This window comes from Aquarana catesbeiana, linkage group LG08 (assembly GCF_042186555.1).
Source record: "Aquarana catesbeiana isolate 2022-GZ linkage group LG08, ASM4218655v1, whole genome shotgun sequence".
Classification (NCBI taxonomy): domain Eukaryota; kingdom Metazoa; phylum Chordata; class Amphibia; order Anura; family Ranidae; genus Aquarana; species Aquarana catesbeiana.
The window spans coordinates 230675158-230698622 of record NC_133331.1 but is presented as its reverse complement, the minus strand read 5'-3'; the positions used below and the strand labels follow the sequence as shown (position 1 = coordinate 230698622).

The following is a 23465-nucleotide window of genomic DNA, read 5'->3' as shown; positions in this document are numbered from 1 at the left end:
GCTGTGACCATCTTGAGTAAGGGCAGATGATTCATGTGGCATTTACTTCTTGGAATCCATCTGCCCTTAGCTCAGACATACAGGCAGGAGGGCCTGCTTGGCTAAGAAACCCCCTCCTAAAGACTCCTGGGATATATAACATAACTTGCTTAGGCATGTAAACCAGGAAGTAACTGAAGAAAATTAAAAAAAAAAAGTTTAACCACTTGACAACTGGGCACTTAAACCCCCTTCCTAACCAGACCAATTTTCAGCTTTTGCTGCTCTCACATTTTGAATGACAATTACTCAGTCATGCAACACTGTACCCATATGAAATTTTTGTCCTTTTTTCACACAAATAGAGCTTTCTTTTGGTGGTATTTAAGCACCGCTGGGTTTTTTTATTTTTTGCACTATAAATCAAAAAAGACTGAAAATTCTGTAAAAAAAATATTGTTTCTGTTAAAATTTATTGCAGAGTATTGGCGAGTATTGGCGAGTATTGGCAGAGTATTGGCAGAATATTGGCAGAGTATTGCAGGGTATTGGCAGAGTATTGCATAGTATTACAGAGTATTGGCAGAGTATTGCACATTATTGCAGAGTATTGGCAGAGTATTGCACATTATTGCAGAGTATTGGCAGAGTATTGCACATTATTGCAGAGTATTGCACATTATTGCAGAGTATTGCACAGTATGGGCACAGAGCAGCACTGTGGGCACTGCAGATGCAGCCCAAAGTGCTTCTAAAAAGATTTCTCCCCCTCTCCCCTCACACTGTACAGAACGGTACAGAGAGGGGAGGACGCCGGTTTGTTTACAAGTGATCGCTCCGTCATTTGACGGAGCCATCATGTGGTAAACGGCCGCTATAAGCGGCCATTTACCGCGATCCGTGATGCGCTGGGTCTTCTGGACCCGGCGGTCATGGATGTTTGCAGGAGCGTGCCCCCAGGGGGCGCTCGAGAGCAACATTCTGGGAGGACCTCAATGGACGCCCACCCAGAAAAAGCCGACCGTGCTGTAGCCGTCTTTCGGCTATGGCCTGGTCGGCAAGTGGTTAAAACAAGTATATATGATATACTTTCCTATCTATTTATTCATGCTAGAAGCATAAGAATTATAAATAGTTAGTGTTGTCTGATAGAGTTATGTTCCACTCTAAGCTGAAGAAGGAGGAGGATCCAGAATGAAGCATCATGGGAAGTCTTCCATCTCCGTAGCTGTATTGTAGCTGTGTTGTATGTGACTGAGCTCCCTGGCGGCCCTACCACTACATACTGCTCACTGACTTCTCTGTCACTGCATTTACTGCTCACTGACTGCCCTGCCATTACAACCTGCTCACTGCCCTACCACTATATACTGCTCACTGACTGCCCTGCCTCTACATACTACACCCTGACTGCCCTGCCACTACACGTTGTTCACTTGCTGCCCTGCCATTGCATACTGTTCACTGTCCTACCGCTACATACTACTCAATGACTGCCCTGCCACTACATACTGCCCTAGGTTACAGCTACCTGCTACTCAGTGACTGCCCTGCCACTACATACTGCTCACTGTCCACCCTGCCACTCCATACTACTCAATGACTGCCCTGCCAATACATGATGCTCACTGGCCACCCTACCACTATATACTGCTCACTGGCCACTTTGCCACTACATACCATACATTCCACAGCTCTGTACTGCCTTTTCTTACTGCACTGGATACTTTTTTGTTTTCTTTTGTATTTCTTTAGCCCTATAACTATAGCTCTCCTATATATCTTTAATTAAACGAAAGCATTAGGTTAACCATTTGCTGACCAGCCGCCGTCATCATACTACGGCAGGTCGGCACGATCCCACAAACCGTCGTACCTATACCTTTTTATGCGGGATAGGCGCACGCACACCTCTACACAGCGGGGGTGGTGATGCTTGTGACCGGCGGTCGCAATGACCGCTGGCCACGAGCGATCGCAGGCACGAGAAGCAAAACAGGGACGTGTGTGTAAACACACACATCCCAGTTCTGTGAGGAGAGGAGAGAGATTGTGAGTTTCTACGAGCTGGGAACCACGATTCCTCATCTCCTCAAGTCAGTCCCATACCCCACAGTTAGAACACACACATGGGGAACACAGTTAACCCCTTGATCGCCCCCTAATGTTAACCCCTTCCCTGCCAGTGACGTTTATACAGTAATCAGTGCATTTTTATAGCACTGATCACTGTATCATTGGCAATTGACCCAAAAATGTGTCAAAAGTGTCTGATATGACCGCCATAATGTCTCAGTCTCGATTAAAATTGCAGATCACCGCCATTACTAGTAAAAAAAATAATAATAATAAAAATGCCATCAATCTATCCCCGATTTTGTAGACGCTATAACTTTTGCGCAAACCAATCAATATACGCTTATTGCGATTTTTTTATCGGCCTAAACTAAGGAAAAAATTTGCTTTTTAAAAAGAAATTGGGGCTATTTATTGCAGCAAAAAGTACAAAATATTGTGTTTTCTTCAAAATTGTCGCTATTTTTTTGTTTATAGGGCAAAAAATAAAAACCACAGAGATGATCAAATACCACCAATAGAAAGTTCTATTTGTGGGAAAAAAAGGACGTCAATTTTGTTTGGGTACAGCGTCGATCAATTGTCAGTTAAAGCAACGCAGTGCCGTATCGCAAAAAATGGCCTGGTCATTGAGCAGCCAATTCTTCCGAGGCTGAAATGGTTAACTATATGCCTCTTGTGAAGCCACACCCATTTTAAATGAATGCTCCAATCCTATTCAAAGTACACTCTCTGCCTATAATGGCTTGCTGAATGCACAGCGTGTAAGGGAGGGTAGTAGGGTGATGGGGTGGTTGTCATGTCCTCTGTGTTTCCCTCCTCATTGGGTGGCAAGCAAGGGTCACATGAGATGCCTACCCTTGGCACTTACTACAGGTCACTCTCCTACCCCCATGGGGTACCTTTACTGGAATAAAGGACTGATCTCACCGCCATGGTCTCTGGTGCATTTAGAAGAGACACACAGAGCCAATGCCCTTTCCCCCTGTCCAGTGTATCACCACTACCTCACTCTTAGTAAGGCTCGGTTCACACGGGGGCGACTTGTCAGGCGACCTAGCCGCCTGACAAGTCGCCTCCCGTTCTGTACAATGGAACCGTTCTAATCGGAGCGACGCAAGTCGCTCCGACTTAGAAGAAAGGTTCCTGTACTACTTTGGGGGCGACTTGCATAGACTTCTATACAGAAGTCGTCTTGCAAGTCGCCCCGGCAGTCGTGTGCAGGTCGCCTCAGTGAGGCGACCTACAAATCGTGCCGCCTCTGGTGTGAACCGAGGCTAACAATAAAGAGCCCCACCGTGCACCTAGCGCTGACTCCGTGCATGCACTCCGCTTAACTCTTTCTCTTCTGTATCTGTGTTCAGGTTGTCCCACCTGCCACATGTACACATGTACAACAGGCTGCAAGAGCAACTTTTGTTACCCTTAGTAACCACTGAATCTTCACACTGTATTAACTTTCGTACCGTTATCTTCATACCCCAATGTGCTTGTTGACTTGAGCTGTAGCTTTTAAGTGCCGGTTACTTGCATGACACCCTTTTAGTAACTTCAGACCAGGCAAAGGCTAAGTTTCAAAAGCTTTACTGAAGAATAAATTAACATGACAGTTGGACATAAAGTGCAGTCTTTTCCCAACATCCCTAGTCCCTAACTCAGGCTCGTGGCTGCCCCAGCATACCTGCACAGGAAATCCATTCTTGGCAGAGTCCATGATGTCCGTAATATCCAGGATTTGTATTTTCAGGGGGGACTACAAGTCCCAGCAGCTCCTTTAAGCGGTAGCAGGGTCCTGAGGGCAAATGTGCCTTATTTGTAATTCTGGACTCGGCACCTGAGCCCCTTGAGTATTTACCCCTGTTGTTTTCATAATACACAGAACCAGTGGATCAGACCCAGAAAAGACAGCCAAGAAAAGAACCGGGAAACACAATCCCTCGTCTGGTGCACCACCTGATACACCCACACCTATTCCTCACTGGGTTTGAGGGTCTAAGTTGCCACACTGGCTCCACAGGACAGACCTTCCCAGCTGGGGCAGCTTTAAACTCTATCCGCCTACAGGCGCAAAAAGGTGTCCCTGGAAATGTTGGCAACTAAACATTGTGTTTGCAGTACTCTTCTACTGAGAGCTCCCAAGGAGCACTTGAGCACTCTGCAGCAAGAGCAGAGGCCCAGGAGTGAATGATTAAGCTTCTTGGCTTAGTAGTGGATTGATGCAGTAACTGTCAGTCAGAACTTTCATTGCTGGAACTTTCAATTCTGGAAAGAGCTGCTGTCACTCAGTGCCCACTGTTCCCCAAATAGGGTTGCCATCTGTATGGGACTGACCCGGACAGTTTGGGTTTTTGAACTTGTGCCCCGGTTTCTGTCCAACTGAAACTCAGACACAGCATATCTCCAGTCCCATCAGGTAAATCTGTCTGTGTCTGGAGACAGTGTGGCAAACCTAGACCCTCAAACCCAGTGAGGAATAGGTGTGGGTGTATCAGGTGGTGCACCAGATGAGGGGGAGGGTGGGGAAGCTGCATAAGGTGAGGGGGAGATGGAAAAGCTGTGGGGCGGGGGGGGGAGAAAGCTGCAGGGTGGATGGGGAAGCTGTACAAGAAGAGTGGAGTTGCACAAGGGGGTGAGTGTGTCACTTGTTTTCAGGGTCATTGTGGTAGATGCACAAGGTGGGTGAGAACTTGAAGTCCTGACTGCCGCTGATCCGCCTCCACCCTTGGCTCAGGGAGACCTATGATCACCCCGCTGACACCACCCTCTTTAGGATGGGGGGCGCCAAACTGAGTCTTTCCCCCCCGGGGAAAGAATGTCTAGCTTCACCACTGGGGGTCTCTAATGGGGGATGCTGACTGCTGATTTAATGGTTGCTGACCAACTATTAAATCAGCAGTCAGCACCTCTCATTAGAGACCCCCATTATATCAGAGTCACTTTATATAGCCACCCCCCTCTTACAGACCCCCATTAGATCAGAGTCCTTTAAATTAGCACCCTCCTTAGAGACCCCCCCCCATTAGATTAGAGATTCCTTATATAACCAAACCCCCTTAGAGGTGGTACACATATATACAAGGACTCAGAGGAAGGAGGAGCTGCCTTCTTTGCAGAGTTAGTGATTTGTGAGTACAAGAACTCTGATGGTGTCACCAGATGTAAGGGGGAACTCTGATGGGGTCACCAGATGTAAGGGAGAACTCTGATGGGGAAACCAGATGTAAGGAGACACTCTACTGGGGACACCAGATGTAAGGAGGCATTCTACTGAGGACACCAGATGTAAGGAGGCACTCTACTGGGGACACCAGATGTAAGGAGGCAGGAAAGGGATGGTCGGCACTCAGGATGACATCCAAAACAGTATTACTTTATTAAATACATGTACAAAGCTGTAAAACAACCTATGCATTTCGGACGTTAGTCCTTAGTCATGGCTAAATGTAAGGAGGCATTCTGAGGGGACACCTGATGTAAGGGGTTTTCTGATGGGTCAGCTGATCTAAGGTTGTACTTTGATGGGGACACCTTATATACCGTGATTTTATTTTAAAATATGGATATATTCGGCCTACTTTTATGTTTTAATAGAGAGCAATTTGGACCTCAGCTGGAAGAAATTTTTAGTGACTGGACCTCCTTAAATTTGAATTCACTACCTCTGCCCTAGGTAGACATGTGTGTTACAGGAATGTGCACAAAATTTCTGCGCATTCCTGCAATGCACAAAAACACACAGCCCTTTTGCAGGTATGCAGTTGTGCCATTAAGTCTTAATGACACAAACCACACACTTTGCTTTTGCGCTCATTCACCTGCAGCAAAACATATTGTAACAAAATATTATGTGTTTTGGTGCAGCACAATTTTGTAAAAAGGTTATATAGGTTTTACATCTATTTGTACTACATTTAATTTTTTATTTGTTATGTATAGTATTAAAAAATGTTTTTGCTGCGTGCTGCTTTAGTGTTCGGGCTTGGCTTGAAGCAAAGGTGGCAACCCTTGCCCCAAACATGATTAGATGTCTGGAGCAGCGCAGTCCACATGAGGCCCTCAGACCCCTTGTTGGGCATCAAGATACAAGGTCCCTCCAAAAGCCCGTTGATACAAATAGACAGATTTGCAGCTCCCAATCATAATATGTCAGTGTCTAAACTGAAACTACCTTTCTTTGGTAAAGCCAACTCTGATAAGTGAAACATAGGAGCATATTGCTTTATTTATTGTCCTTTATCAAAACAATGAAAAACTACACATGTTCCTTTTCATTCTGTGTATTTTTTACAACTGATCATATCTTTTTGGCCAAACATAGGGAGGAAAGAGGAATGTTGCCCTACACTTGCAAGCTGAACTGTTTAAAGTGATTGTAAAGGCAGAAGGTTTTTTATCTTAATGCATTCTATGCATTAAGATAAAAAAACCTTCTGTGTACAGCAGCCTCCCTCAGCCCCCCCAATACGTATTTGAGCCCATCTCGATCTAGCGCTGTTGCAGGAGAGACTCGGCTGCCTGGGTTAAGTCCACGATCAGAAAATAGTACGAAAAATACAGATTTCGGAGCAATCGTACAATAATCTGATCGTTAGTACAGAGCTTTCAAGAGCCGATCAGGACAGTCCGTCCGATTATTTATTATTTGATTGAATATGTACAATTTTTGTTTAAACAGTACAGTTACATAGTAGGTGAGGTTGAAAAAAGACACAAATACATCAAGTCCAACCTAAGTGTGTGATTCAATGTCAGTATTACATTGTATATCCCTGTATGTTGCGGTCAGTCAGGTGCTTATCTAATAGTTTTTTGAAACTATCGATGCTCCCTGCTGAAACCACCACCTGTGGAAGGGAATTCCACCTCCTTGCTGCTCTTATGCCCCGTACACACGATTGGACATTGATCGGACATTTTGACAACAAAATCCATGGATTTTTTCCGACAGATGTTGGCTCAAACTTGTTTTGCATACACACGGTCGCACAAAGTTGTCGGAATTTCCGATCGCCAAGAACGCGGTGACGTACACCACGTACGACGAGACTAGAAAAGGGCAGGTCCGAACCATGCGCGGAACCCTTTGGGCTCCAAAAAAACAAAGGGATTTGGATGGGTTTTAAACTCTCCCTAAAACATCAATGATGTTTTTCATTTTTTTTTTTTGAACATCATTGGTGTTTTTCTGGATGTTTTCCAAGTCCTTATTACACCCCATAATCTCCCCGATCAGGATCTGTGCACTTTCAGAGGTGAAATAATCTGGATCCACAACATCACGATCACCTAAATATATAGAAACAAAAACACATCATGTATTAGAAATCTGCCGGCATCCATCTCTTACCTGAGCCTGTGTTTGCAGACACTCACCTGTTGTGGTGACAATTTCCACCACATCTTCCTCCTCCTCCTCCTGTTGTGTTTGTGGGATTTCCCCTTCTTCCTGAGGTGGGGGGTCTGTGGTCTCCTCGGATGTGGGGTGTCCTCCGAGTCTTTTATCCCCTATGTAAAAACAAATAGGTCTACTTAGCACACGGATATTTGATTGCAGAACTATAAATATGAAACATTGCTTGGAAGTGGGGTACAATTGTCTGTTTTGGCAGAGTTCCAAGATGTTGAAATTTTTTTGTCCTTTGTCAAGCTTGAATACTTACCTGTTTAGTACAGGCTTCACAGATGAAGTCACCCCTATAGTAGACACTGGAGCACCTGTGTGGGACCCCCTAATAAAAAGGGTGTTCTGGGGTCCCACACTAGTGCTCCTGTGTCCAGATGTGTAAACAGCTACTGAGTGTCCGCTCCTTACACAGAATCTAGTTTGCATTTCATTTTAGTTACAAACCCATCTACACAACCAAATTATTTTCTGACAAGTAGGCAATAAAAAATGTTTTCAAATGCATATGGCCAAAACAATGGTGTTTTCTAGGCCGAACGAACAATGTTACATACGAACGAATAATGTGCCCATGGACATGAAAGTTGGCATTTTAAACTGTACAACAGTTAAGAAAATTAGTGTGGTAGAAGGGGATGGCGCTGTTCCTTTATATAATTAATGGTTCCCTACCTGCATGTTTATATATTCCTAAGTTTAAACAAGACGTACAGGTATCAAATAGTGGTATCCTTAAAAGATATTTCACAATATTGAACAAAGTGTGAAAAATGTATATAAAATAATGATGGTGGTGTCAAACATCATACATAGTGCTGCTTGTTTATATTTCAATGGCACTCGGTGTCCTTATTAGTGCAATATCTTGGTGCATGTGATGTTTGTGATTATAATCCTTCGGTTGTTTAAAAATCCGTGCTCTAAAAGTGCAGCCACTCACCAGATCCCTTCATGCCCTAATCTGTGCTTCCCAACACTACTTATCTACAACAGCTGAAGGTTAACCGTGACTGTTTTCTACTTTGCTTGAATCATACTGTGAAATTGTGAGTACCTCTCCACTTGTTTAAATAAACCTTTTTACAAAACGATTTTACACTATGGGCACTCCTTCTCTCTTTTTATATGACACACCACGATCCTGAGTTTGCCAGAGACTGCCGTACAGTGGCGCAAAACTGTAACTGCTTGATACCCCTGCAGGGGTGAAGGGATCTGGTGAGTGGCTGCACTTTTAGAGCACGGATTTTTAAACAACCGAAGGATTATAATCACAAACATCACATGCACCAAGATATTGCATAAGATATGCACTAAGATATTGCACTAATAAGGACCAAAACGAATCTGACAGAACGTTTATTATATAATAAGGACTTTTTTTGAACTTGATAGCACGCTTGCACTTTATTAAGAGTGATTCCTGATTTTTTACTCCCCCCCCCCCCCTTCCCCTTCTCTCCCCCCCCCTTCCTTTTTTTTTGCTTCTGCTTTGGTTCCCTTCCCTTTTAATTTTAATTTTAAATTTGACCTCACGCACGTTCACCGAGTGCCATTTGAAATATAAACAAGCAGCACTATGTATGATGTTTGACACCACCATCATTATTTTATATATATTTCTCACACTTTGTTCAATATTGTGAAATATCTTTTAAGGATACCACTATTTGATACCTGTACGTCTTGTTTAAACTTAGGAATATATAAACATGCAGGTAGGGAACCATTAATTAGATAAAGGAACAGCGCCATTCCCTTCTACCACACTAATCAACTCAGCTGTCCCCATTTTATGGTGACTGCATGTTGGGCGGCAGCAGTTCCAAAGGATTTACCAATACATCTCCATTCCACTGCAGGGGTCCACTATTCTTTTAACAGTTAAGAAAAGCACATGGAGCAGCACGAACGTAATAAACATAAAGAATAGGAACACAGGATAACTACTTACTTTTTTGCAGCACTCTCCTGATCCTTCTGTACTGCTCGTGCTCCCTTAATTTCAGGTCCGACCACCGCTTCCTGAGCTGATCCTTGGATCGTCGTACCCCGAAATTCCGGTGCAGACTCTTTACCACTTTCGCCATGATCTTGGCCTTTCTGACATTGGGGTTGGGGTAAGGTCCATACTTCCCATCATAGTCGACCCTCTTCAGGATGTCCACCATCTCCAACATCTCCCCAAAGGACATATTTGATGCCTTAAATCGTCTCCTTCTGGATCCAGACGTTTCAGGCTCCGGGCTTTCCTCCTCCTCGTTGGTGTAATTATCTGACACCTGCTGTGTCTCCGCCATGTGCTCTTCCCCCACTGCGACGAACGAGAAGGGGCGGGGAATAGACTAGAAAGAAAGAACGTCAGGTGCGGGCGAGTTTCACGCATGCGCAGTGTCTATAAAGCATAACACGCACGATCTGTGAGCGGAGGAAGGAGTAACGGAGGCGCCGTTCGTGATAGCGAAGGTAAGATTTAACATTGGGCCTATACTGCTTCTAGATTGAGGCCTGTATTTGGACAAGTTTAGAAGACTTTAGGCTGACATTAGGGTTTGTCTTGTGTTGTGTCTTGCAGTTAAAATGGATATCTTGAAGGATCAGGACTTTATGCCAATCTTCATTGATATGTTCTGGGAGCTGCCCTGCCTGTGACAGATAAACCACCCTGAATATAAGAACCAAACAAAGAGGAAGGCAGCGCTGGATAATTTGCTGCAATTTGTGAAGACGGTGATCCCCACGGCAGACATCATCTATTTGAAGATCCTAATTGGTGGCCTGAGGAGCACTTATCTAAGGGAGCGCAAGAAGGTCCAGGATTCCCTGAGATCAGGAGCTGCAGATGACATTTATGTCCCCAGCCTGTGGTACTACGACAGTATGCATTTTCTGTCAGGTCAGACTGAACCCAGGCCAGCACTCTCCACGCTTCCTTCACCCCCAGCTGAGGCTTCTGACGCCCAAACTGGGCCTTCCAGGCAGCAACATGTGGAGGAGCCCAGCTTGAGCCAGGTATAGCATTCTTCTAAATATTTCTGGTTGTCCAATCAATGATGTTAAATAAATGTTAGTTTGGAGTACTAATTTAGGATTGTGATTGATGATGCAAAAACTAAAACAAGGTCCCTTCCCATACACAGGGAAGTCTCAGCCAGGAGGTGGCCGGGCCAAGCAGGCTGCCTGATATCCAGGTCCCTCCCCTACACCTTCAAAGACAAAGTGGCAGGAAGAGGAGTAACCTGGAGGAGGCTGCCATAGGCCTCTTTTGGAAGGCTACTGAGGCCCTCAGAACACCCCACACTGTGGAGGAGGACTTTGCTGCCATAACTGCCTGCAAAATTATGCAGATGGAGGAGGGCCAACGACTCCTATGTGAGTTTTTAATTTTGGAAGCTCTAAATTAGGGGTTGAGGGGCCAAATCACATGTGCAACCCACATTTGGCACCTCACCCATAGTCCTCCTCCTCCTCCTCCTCCAGGTCCTACTCCTCCTCCTCCAGGTCCTACTCCTCCTCCTGCCACATCTCCAACACCAGAGCCACAGCCGGGAAGGAAGCGTGGAAGGAAGACCAGAGATTGATGACCTGGGTTCAGTCTGGTCTGACAAAACATGCAGCCTCTTGTAGTACCACAGCCTGGGGACACAGATGTCATCTGCTGCTTTCAGGATCTCTTGGACTTCTGGACCAGACTGCACTCCCTTACATATGGACTCCTCAGGCCACCAATTTTGATGTAAAATAATTGATGTCTGCCCTGGGGGCCAAAGGCTTCGCCAATTTCTGATGTTTATCCAGCGTTGCCTCCCTCTTTGTTTGGTTCTGAGCCCTTAATAAAGGAATTTTTGTTTCAATTAGACTCGCCTATGTGTGTTTTCCTTCAAAAAGGACAGTTTGTTTGTGAGGAGGCAGGTACATTTCAAAAACACAATGTGAAAGAGACACCAACACCAAACAATCTCCTTGAGATTACATAATACAAGATAATAATGGTGTTGTGGTAACTTGACACACAAAACACACCCAAAAAAATTCTGGAGTAAAAAAAAAACAAAAAAACATCGGCCTTGAAGAAAATACAAAAAAAAAAACAAAAAAAAAACAAAAAAAGATTTTTGGTCAGATGTGACAAATCAAAATATATTGAGGGAATCACGATAAATAATACAGAAAGAAGTTTGGAAGAAGTCTGTGTGAATATGAGCAGCAAAACTACTTCATTCTTCTATTATAAGGAAGAAGAGAGTGCGCTGTATTAAACGATTTAAAACGTTGCAGCCTGACGAAAGTGCTCTATCCATTCCGAAAGCTAATTTTACCAGACCGAGCTGTTCCGTCTCGGAATTTCTTCTGAGCATGCGTGGCACTTTGTGCGTTGGAATTGTCCACACACGGTCGGAATTGACGCGATTGTATTTTGTTGTCGGAAAATTTTATAGCCTGCTCTTAAACTTTATGTGTCGGAAAATCTGCTGGAAAAAGTCCGATGGAGCCCACACACGGTCGGAATTTCCAACAATCGCACATTTTCCGTCAGAAAATCCGACCATGTGTATGGGGCATTACAGTAAAGAACCCTCTACATAGTTTACGGTTAAACCTCTTTTCTTCTAATTTTAATGAGTGGCCACGTGTCTTGTTAAACTCCCTTCCGCGAAAAAGTTTTATCCCTGTTGTGGGTCACCAGTATGGTATTTGTAAATTGAAATCATATCCCCTCTCAAGCGTCTCTTCTCCAGAGAGAATAAGTTCAGTGCACGCTTGCTTTCCTCATAACTAATATCCTCCAGACCCTTTATTAGCTTTGTTGCCCTTCTTTGTACTTACTCCATTTCCAGTACATCCTTCCTGGGGACTGGTGCCCAGAACTGGACAGCATACTCTAGGTGCGGGCGGACCAGAGTCTTGTAGAGCGGGAGAATTATCGTTTTATCTCTGGAGTTGATCCCCTTTTTAATGCATGCCAATATTCTGTTTGCTTTGTCAGCAGCAGCTAGGCATTGCATGCTATTGCTGAGCCTATCATCTACTAGGACCCCCAGGTCCTTTTCCATCCTAGATTCCCCCAGAAGTTTCCCCCCAGTGTATAGATTGCATTCATATTTTTGCCACCCAAATGCATTATTTTACATTTTTCTACATTAAACCTCATTTGCCATGTAGTTGCCCACCCCTTTAATTTGTTCAGATCTTTTTGCAAGGTTTACACATCCTGTGGAGAAGTTATTGCCCTGGTTAGCTTAGTATTATCCACAAATACAGAGATTGAACTGTTTACCCCATCCTCCAGGTCGTTTATGAACAAATTAAATAGGATTGGTCCCAGCACAGAACTCTGGGGGACCCCACTACCCGCCCCTGACCATTTTGAGCACTCCCCATTTATCACCACCCTCTGAACTCACCCTTGTAGACAGGTTTCAATCCATGTACTCACCCTATGGTCCATGCCAGTGGACCTTATTTTGTACAGTAAACATTTATGGGGAACTGTGTCAAATGCGTTTGCAAAATCCAGATACACCATGTCTACGGGCCTTCCTTTATTTAGATGGCAACTCATCTCCTCATAGAAGGTTAATAGATTTGTTTGGCAAGAACGATTCTTCATGAATACATGCTGATTACTGCTAATGATACCGTTCTCATTACTAAAATCTTGTATATAGTCCCTTATCATCCCCTCAAAGAGCTTGCATACTATTGATGTTAGGCTAACTGGTCTGTAATTCCAATGGATGTATTTCGGGCCCTTTTTAAATATTGGTGATACATTGGCTTTTCCACAATCAGCTGGTACCATTCCAGTCAGTAGACTGTTAGTAAAAATTAGGAACAATGGTCTGGCAATTACTTGACTGAGTTCCCTAAGTACCCTCGGATGCAAGCCATATGGTCCTGGTAATTTATTAATGTTAATTTTTCCAAGTCTCATTTTAATTCTGTCCTCTATAACCATGGAGGTGCTTCCTGTGATGTGTCATGAAGATAAACACTGCAGTTTTGGTTACTGAAGCCCCCAATTCCCTCGTGAAGACTAAGGAGAAGAATAAATTCGATACCCTCGCCATCTCCCCATCCTTTGTAACCAGATGTCGCTCCTCATTCTTTATGGGGCCAATATGGTCTGTCTTCCCTTTTTTACTGTTTACATACTTAAAGAATTTCTTGGGATTTTTTTTTTTGCTCTCCTCCGCTATGCGTCTTTTGTGTTCTATCTCAGCCGCCCTAATTGCACCCTTACATTTCTTGTTGCATTCTTTATAAAGTCTGAATGCTGATCCCTCATCCTTGTATTTTTTTGAAGGCCTTCTCCTTCGCTTTTTTTTTCAAAAAAAATGTATTTTAGGAAAAGAAAACATTTACAAAAATCTTGAATAACTGTTGTACATAAACGGTTATTGGAACAACAAGATTGTAATACAAGAGCAAATTTTATCACTTCAACATAAACCTTTACCAAGTGTATATGGACCTCTTCTCCCCTTCGGTATCCTTCGCATTGCATTGTCAAGCTTTAACAGGGACTGGGACCCTTATGGTATGCGACTGCTGTTGGTTCTCAGGCTGTCTGCAGGGAGAAGAAGGCATCTAGGGTATGGAATATAGGCCCAGTGTAACCATATCTGGAGGGAGTCGTGAGTGTTAGTGGTGAGGGGCTTGCTATGCTTTAAGCCCATGCGTGGCCCTAGTCAAGTGTAGCTGAGGAGTTTGTGAAGTGAGGTGAAGTCATGGAGAGAATCTGTATGTGATCAGATTGGGACTTGTATGAGGATGTCAGGGTAAGGGGGGTTAGCAAACTGTAGAAGGGGGGAGTGGGAGTGTGGGGGGGTGGGGGGTGTGGAGAGTGGAGAAGGAGGAGCAAAAAAGAAAAAGGGGAAAAAAGAGAGAGGAAAGGAGAAAAGAAAGGAAGAGAGAAAAAAAAGGCTCCTTTGCTTTTATATGCATTTTTTCATTGGAGTTAAAATGTATTACCCAATGGGATGCATTGGCTAATGCCCTTATTTAATATGCTCTTAAAGCAAACCCATCTCTCCTCCTTGTTCTTTGTTCCTAAGATGTTATCCCAATTCATGCCTTCTAGCAAGGTTTGTAGTTTAGGGAAGTTGGCTCTTGAAATTCAGTGTCTTTGTATTCCCCTTATGTTTCCTATTTGTGTGATTTATACTGAAGTCAATTGACCTGTGATCGATGTTTTCTAAATTGCCCCGTATATCCACATCCTTGATCAGGTCTGTATTGTTGGTAATCAGTAGATCCAGTAACGCTTTATTTCTAGTTGGTGTGTCTACCATCTGAACCATGGAATTGTCCTGCAAGACATTTAGGAACTGGCGAGCCTTAGACGAATGCGTGGTTTCCTCTATGTCTGGATAATTAAAATCCCCCATTATGATAACACTTCCCATCCTTGCTGCTAATCCAACTTGTGATAGGAGATCCGTCTCCCCCTCTTCCCTCAGGTTAGGGGGCCTATTGCATACTCCCAGTATTATTTTCCCCTTAGCTTCATCCCTTTGGAGCTCTACCCATAAGTTGACGTTCGAAAATGCAATACACTACATTACATGAGATCACTTTCGAATTTTTATTCTGTCGTACGAGAATTTTCATGACTTTAATAAACTCTTCAGGTTGGATCTGAGATTAGCATGCAGAAGAAATGGACGATCATTTGTCCGATAATCTCATTGTGTGTATTAGGCATTAGACTTAGGCCCCTTTCACACTGCCGCAACTTGAAAGTTGCACAATTTTACCACGATTTTGGTGCGATTTCAGGGAATGCCTGTGTAAACTTGAGGTCTATGGACCTTAACTCGCGTCAAAGTCAGACCAAAGAAGTACAGGGACTACTTCGAAGTCGGTGCGACTTGAAGTCAAACAGATATGAATGGTTATCATTGGGAATCATGGGGTACGACTTGTCTTGCGACTCTGATGTCCAAAGTCGCAGGAAAAGTTGCACAAGTGTGAAAGGGGCCTAACCACTTGCCAAACGCAAGTCATTAGTCATTAGTTTGACGTTTGATACCAGGCTTCTGGCTGGAGCTAATTGCCACAACCCTGGTAGAGAAATTTTCTTCAGGCGCTGGCCTTTCTGCTAAAAGTGGCTGAATAGTGGTGGTTCCTGGGATTACCTGGCTGATTGTGATGCCCGAGAACCAATCTGGCGATGACTGGCCACAGAGATGAACAGAGGACAGATGCTTTTTTTTAAATATTAGATCACTAGTTTTTTGGTTTTTTTTATCTAATGCTTTCCATTGTAGAGGAGAGATGTGGGGTCTTTTTGGCCCCACATCTCTTCATAAAGAGGACTTGTCATGCTTTATTGTCACAAGGGATGTTTATATTTCTTGTGATAGCAATAAAAATGATCAAACATTTTTCTAAAGGGACAGTGTAAAAATGTAAAAAAGTAGTAAAATAAATAATAATAAAAAAAGTTTTTAAAGCGCCCCTGTGTACGCATACGTAGGTCATGCCCACATATGTAAACTGTGTTTGCAGCACATATGTGAGGTATTGCCACAAACATCAGAGCGAGAGCAATAATTCTTGCACTAGACCTCTTCTGTAACTCTAAACTGGTAACCTGTAAAAAATATTTAAAGCGTCGCCAATGGAGATTTTTAAGTACTGTAGTTTGGTGTCATTCGCACCGAGTGTGCAAAATTTAAAAGCATGACATGGTATCGATTTACTTGGCGTAACATCATCTTTCATATGTTACAAAAAAAAATGGGTAATATATTGTGTTTTTTTATAATTCATTAAAGTGTATTTTTTCCCAAAAAATTGTGTTTGAAAAAACGCTACGCAATTACCATGTGGCATAAAAAATTGGAATGACTGATGGCTCCCGCTACTATGTCTCAGCCAATGAGAGAGTGAAACCCCGGACAGCCGAGGCTCCCGTGCACATCACTGGATTTAGAGGGAGCTCAGGTGAGTATAAAGGAGGGCTATGGGGGGAGCAGCACACAGAAAGTTTTTTACCTTCATGCATAGAATGCATGAAGTTAAAAAAAACCTTCAGCCTTTACAACCACTTTAACTGTGAAACGGTTAATGTTCTTTTCTTTAGAGAGTAAGGGCCGGTTCCCACTTAATGTCTGACATCGCATGTGATTTGCACCAAACTGCAGTGGAAATCACATGCGATCTCTGTGTGATGCGATTTCAGCCATACAGATAGTATGGCTGAATTTGCATTGCATTGGTGCGATGTCTGACATCGCATGTGATTCGCACCATACTGTAAATCACATGCAATCTCTGTGCTATGCGATTTCAGCCATGCAGATAGTATGACTGAATTTGCATTGCATTCGGACCAAACTCGCTCAAGACCCTTTTTTTGGTCGGCAGCAGAATAGGATTGCATGGGTGTTCACACCCATGGTGCAAACACAAGCCCCATTTGGGCTTCTCCAGTGCCTCTGGTATTGTGAGGACAGATATTAAGAGTTAAACCTTCAGGGTTGCCTAGGATGACAGGTCAGGCAGTACCAGAAAAAAAGTACGAAGATTCTTAGGGTTTGCTAAGAGACAAATGCCAAGCTAAGCCATAAATTGGAAAATCATTCCAAAGTTCACATATGGAACCTGGAAGGTTAGGTTTTAAACACATTTGATCAGACCCTGACTGAGTTTTCAAGTTCCACTGACTGACTGTGACCATACAGTGTACACCACACATTGTCAACAGATAGCTGGGGCAAGCATGTAGTGGGAATGCAGTCTCAGCAGGTTTGAACACCTCTGAAACACTGCACAATGTTGTTCTGGGATTCATTTTGAGCTTCATAAACAGTTTTTTCATAGATAGATTTTGGCAGTGCAGCATCACTAATATTCGACTATTCCTAGTCAGCACTAGCTTTTAGAAGTTTCTTTCCATAAGTCTTCAGGAATTAATGTATTCAGGAATGCTTAATGTCTGTTTTTTAAGCTTAAGATTTTCTAGTAAGAATTTAAATAGTTGATAAATCTTCAGACAAGAACAAGTCCAAACAGCTGACTCTAGTTTCCTCTAGTTTACTTGGGTCATTGAAAATTCAGCATATTTTATACAAAATATTTGATATTTTCCCATTTGCTGCATTATCCAAACAACGAAATGGCAATGCATTCTGCTTTGCCTGACACATTTGCTTCCAAGTCAGAAATGATTTTAGAAGTGAATTGATTTCTGCTGGTGTGTCAGGGAAGTGTGATCCCAAGATTTCATATTTCACTATCCACCACACCAAAAAAAATTACATGAGCGAGGAGGTAAGTAGCGTTAAAGTAGATGTAAATCCGATTCATGAAATTTGAGCTGGGCACAGATATCTGCAGTGTTTTGTTATCTCTCTTTAAAGCACTATTTCCCATCCATGTCTCCTGCCCTGTTATTCTTTTATCAGCCTGATAACTCCTGACAAGTTCTCCATCACATATTATAAAAGCAGCTTGAGTTTTGTGTTGGGGAGGATGCTATAAATAGATTAGCTCAGAGATGAATGATTCAACAAACAGAGCTGAAAGTCTCTACCTATGAGGAGAGGGGGTGTGTGCCTTTCCTCCAATCAGCTGTCTTGGCTGTATGCCCAGACTTTGTTGCAGTGTTAACCAGGAAGAGAAAATCTCCTAACACAATGTGCACTTTCTAAATAGTATATAAAGATGAAGACAACAGATATTCATGTAAAAATTATGTAGAAAGATTTGTTTCATCCCTGTGTATCATCTGAGGCTGTTCACTTCACTGGGTATATGTGAGGGTTTACATCCATTTTAAGAGACGTAGCATGCTTGCACTCCTATCAGTCACATTATTCCAAGTAAACTACAGAACACCTCCCCCACATGTTACAGTGAAGAGAAGAGGTGTAATTGTAGCCTTACTAATTCTCTATAAATACAGTACAGCGAGTGGACAAGAAGTGTGTTACTGACAAATCACCAGAAGAAAATTAGCACAGTCACAAACAGTAAAATACAAACATTAAAATACTGGTAAGCTGCAATAAATTCATATTTTTTCATGGTTTATTACAATATTTTTCATTGCAGGAAATTGCATGTGTTAACATGCAAAAAAGTGTGAGTTAGCCAATATCTAGAATGTTCAGCTCAATGTACATAAACCTAATCACGCCGTTTAATCCCTAACTCAAGGCTGGGCACAGAACAAAAATATCACTGGCAGCATAGAGCTCAGGCTTGTTATAATGTGGTACCCTTCTCTGCAGCGTTTATGATCCTTATCTCACTGCAGAAATCACATAAGATCAATGAGGACCTGTGATGTCACCAGACTGGATCACTGAAAAAAACAAGTCTAGTGGGGGAAGAGGGTGGCGATAAAGAAGGAAGATGGACCTGAACTCAAAGTTGGGCTTTAAAGAAAAAGTAAAGGCTATCTACAAACTAAGTTTTAAAGTAGAAGTATGGGCAAAACTTTTTTTTTTCATTTTGGATAAAGTAAGGGAGGGTTATAACCCCTGTCAGATTTTCTACCATTCACTTCCTGTCCCATAGCCAAACAGGAAGTGAGACAAAATCTCTGCAAATTAAGGGAATTCCTTGGTGACCTGCAGGTCACCAGAACTATTGTCCCAATTGGAAAATTTCACCTCTATTACTTTTCTGGGGACAACCTAAAATTTGGGATTTTCTTTTACTTTCACTTTCAATGATAATGGTAAACAGAACATGTAGAGAGGGTGAATCTCAATAACGAGGGCACAGGCAGCAATACAAACCTGACAGAGGTTCTGATCCCTCTGCACTCTATCCAACACACAAAAAAAAATGGTTTGACTTTAGTTATACTTTAAATGTTGCCTGCCACCTACCTTTAGTAATGCTGCAGATAGTTTGTAATAAACTACTACATGTAATGATTTCCCTGGATTCATAAAGTTCACTAATCCAAAAAGCATGCAGGTTAGCCAACAGAATTAAGGAGCAACCTATAATGCGGTGAATTATAATGCCATGCCTTTTCCCTTCTCGGGTGAATTACAAGAGCAAATAATTTGAAGGAATTATAACCCAGCATTATAACCCAGCTCCCTTTCTATAAAAAGGTGAGCTCGTAGCAGCTATATTATAAGTGTGTTGTAATGCTTTTGGAGAACTGACAGTTCTTGGAGGGAAGGGGAGATATTTTTTTTTTTTTTTTAGCCATTGGTAAATGTCCTCCATGGCAGTGGCTAGCTTGCCGTGCCTTTTGCTTGACAATTGATTTCTTATCTTTCTTATGAACAGAGCATATGGGCAGAACTGAACAACAAGATTTGCCTCCCATAGACTTCAACTGAGTTGCCGCAAAATTTGCAAGCTTTGAAATTTGAACAACATTCGCAAAACTGTTCATAAACTGAACCGGGGCAAGATTTGCTCAACCTTGCTGATTTTAAATGTATTGCTGTTTCATTGTCAGTCTAACTCCTTACTATTGCCAGTTCATTCTTAGCTTGTTTGCTGCCTGTAGTATCTGATGTACTATATGTCTGTTACAGGAGCATCAGCAACTGAGGATGGGAGATGGGGAACCAAACCCATATGTGAAGATCAGCAGCACTAAATATATTTTACGGTAAGAATTTATTATGCTGTAAATAAAGTTTTAGTAAAACATAAATGTATTGCAAGAATAAAAACCAAGTGGGAGATTTCCAGCTGAAAAAGATGAAAATGCTTGAAATTTAGGCAAAAACACTAATGGGTGTAAAAAGTAATAATGAGAATGGTGATTTCAGAATGCTGCAAAATTACCAATTCCACTGTCTGAAAATTTCACAGAAACAGAAACTCACAATTTTTGCTAATTGAGCTGCTCAGGCAAAATTTGTTTAAAAGAAAAGAAGATCCATCAGTTTGGGATATTTTGAGGGGAAGGGGTGTTTTAGGGTGTTTTTTTTTACTCTTGTTTGAAAGCATTTATAAGTAGGCTGCTTAGTGTTCTTTGTAGTTTTTTTTTTGTTTGCTTTTTTAAGTATTTGATACTAAAGGGGTTGTAAACCATTGTGTTTTTTCACCTTAATGCATTCTATGCATTAGGGTGAAAAATCTTCTGTGCTGCAGCTGCCCCTCAGAGCCCCCCTTTTATTTACCTGAACCTGGTCTTTCCAGCGATGGGGATGAGCACACCAGCTCCAGCCAGTGTCTCAGGTCCTGATTGGATAGATTGATAGCAGCGCAACCATTAGCTCCCGCTGCTGTCAATCAAATCCAATTATGTGGGAGCCAGGGGGCGGGGCCAAGCCCTGCTGTCTATGTCAATAAATGCAGCAGCAGGACACGGGAGCGCACCCGCACGAGTGCTCTGAGGGAGAGTAGCTCTCCACAGGGCACTCAAGAAGAGAAGGAGCGCCGCTAAGGGACCTCAGAAGAGGAGGATCGGGGCCACTCTGTACAAAACCAACTGCACAGAGGAGGTAAGTATGACATGTTTGTTTTTTTTTTAAAAAAACAAAAATGAACCTTTAGTTACCGTTTAAGTATTATTTTGTTTAATGTATTAAAAATTATTAATTATTCAGTTATCGCTTTAAAAATAAAAAAACATAAAACAATGAGGTGAATACGGGTTTTTCTTTGGTTCTAGGACAGCTCCAGGATAGTTGAAAGCAGATCCTGTTATTCTCAGGAGCCAATTGACACCCAATTGCGTGTGTGTATATATATACCCCTCCCCTCACATTTTTGTAAATATTTTATTATATCTTTTCATGTGACAACACTGAAAAAATTACACTTTGCTACAATGTAAAGTAGTGAATGTACAGCTTGTATAACAGTGTAAATTTGCTGTCCCCTCAAAATAACTCAACACACAGCCATTAATGTCTAAACCGCTGGCAACAAAAGTGAGTACACCCCTAAGTGAAAATGTCCAAATTGGGCCCAATTAGCCATTTTCCCTCTCTGGTGTCAAGTGACTCGCTAGTGTTACAAAGTCTCAGCTGTGAATGGGGAGCAGGTGTGTTAAATTTGGTGTTTTCGTTCTCACTCTCTCATCCTGGTCACTGGAAGTTCAACATGGCATCTCATAGCAAATAACTCTCTGAGGATCTGAAAAAAAGAATTGTTGCTCTACATGAAGATGGCCTAGGCTATAAGAAGATTTCCAAGACCCTGAAACTGAGCTGCTGCACGGTGCCCAAAACCGTACAGTGATTTAACAGGACAGGTTTCACTCAGAACAGGCCTTGCCATGGTCGACCAAAGACATTTGGTCGACCATGAAGTGCACGTGCTCAGCATCATATCCAGAGGTTGTCTTTGGGAAATAGACATATGAGTGCTGCCAGCATTGCTGCAGAGGTTGAAGGGTTGGGGGATCAGCCTGTCAGTGCTCAGACCATACGCCGCACACTGCATCAAATTGTTCTGCATGGCTGTCATCCCAGAAGGAAGCCTCTTTTAAAGATGATGCACAAGAAAGCCCACAAACAGTTTGCTAAAGACAAGCAGACTAAGGACATGGATTACTGGAACCATGTTCTGTGGTCTGATGAGACCAAGATAAATGTATTTGGTTCAGATGGTGTCAAGCATGTGTAGTGGCAATCAGGTGAGGAGTACAAAGACAAGTGTGACTTGCCTACAGTCAAGCATGGTGGTGGGAGTGTCATGGTCTGGGGCTGCATGAGTGCTGCCAGCACTGGGGAGCTACAGTTCATTGAGGGAACCAAAAATGCCAACATGTACTGTGACATACTGAAGCAGAGCATGATCCCCTCCCTTTGGAGACTGGGCCACAGGGCAGTATTGCAACATGGTAACGACCCCAAACACACCTCCAAGACGACCACCGCCTTGATAAAGAAGCTGAGGGTAAAGGTGATGGACTGGCCAAGCATGTCTCAATACCTAAACCTTATTGAGCATCTGTGGGGCATCCTCAAACGGAAGGTGGAGGAGCGCAAGGTCTCTAACATCCACCAGCTCCATGATGACGTCATGGAGGAGTGGAAGAGGACTCCAGTGGCAACCTGTGAAGCTCTGGTGAACTCCATGCCCAAAAGAGTTAAGGCAGAGCTGGAAAATAATGCTGGTCACACACAATATTGACACTTTGGGCCCAATTTGGACATTATTATTATTATTATACAGGATTTATATAGCGCCGACAGTTTACGCAGCGCTTTACAACATTAGGGCAGACAGTACAATTACAATACAATTCAATACAGGGGGAATCAGAGAGCCCTGCTTGTTAGAGCTTACAATCTAGGAGGGAGGGTCAAGTTATACAAAAGGGTAATAGCTGTGGGGGATGAGCTAATGGAGAAAATAGTGCAGTTGTTAGATGGAGGCAGGATAGGCTTCTCTGAAGAGGAAAGTTTTCAGGGATCGCCTAAAAGTGGATACATTTGAAGACAGTCTGACAGATTGGGGTAGTGAATTCCAGAGGATGGGCGAGGCTCAGGAGAAGTCCTGGAGGCCGATATGGGAGGAGGTGATGAGGGAGCTAGAGAGCAGGAGGTCTTGGAAGGAACAAAGAGGGTGAATGGGTTGGTATTTTGAGACTAGGTTAGTGATAGAGCTGGGGGCAGAGTTGTGGATGGCTTTGTAACTTATTGTTAGTATTTTGAGTTTAATTTGTTGGGCAAATGGCTGCCAATGGAGGGATTGGCAGAGAGGGGTAGCAGACACTGTGCAGTTTGTAAGGTGAATGAATCTGGAAGCAGCATTCATGATGGACTGAAGGGGGGATAGTCTATTTAAAGGTAAGCCAATGAGGAGGGAGTTGCAGTAGTCAAGGTGAGAGATAACCAGGGAGTGAATCAGGAGCTTTATGGTTTCATTGTTTAGAAAGGGACGTAGGTTAGAGATGTTGCAGAGGTTGAGGTGGCAAGCTTTGGAAAGTGATTGGATGTGGGGCCGAAAGCAGAGTTCAGAGTCCAGGATAACACCTAGCACGCTACCATGTGGGGATGGGTGGATGGTTGTACTATTGCTTTTGACAGATAAGTCAGGGGAAGAGGCACGTGGGGGAGGA

General features: G+C 43.0%; 1 protein-coding gene across 14 annotated transcripts in view; it reads left to right on the top strand.

Annotated features, from left to right (window-relative positions):
- Positions 1 to 23465, top strand: part of RASSF4 (Ras association domain family member 4) — a 683776-nt gene that overhangs the window by 235264 nt on the left and 425047 nt on the right. For all 14 annotated transcript variants that reach the window (XM_073596936.1, XM_073596950.1, XM_073596935.1 and 11 more), the window contains one exon: positions 19978 to 20054. In XM_073596936.1, coding sequence (XP_073453037.1) covers positions 19996 to 20054 — 59 coding nt within the window. In that variant the 5' untranslated portion in view covers positions 19978 to 19995. The remainder of the gene's footprint in view (positions 1 to 19977; positions 20055 to 23465) is intronic.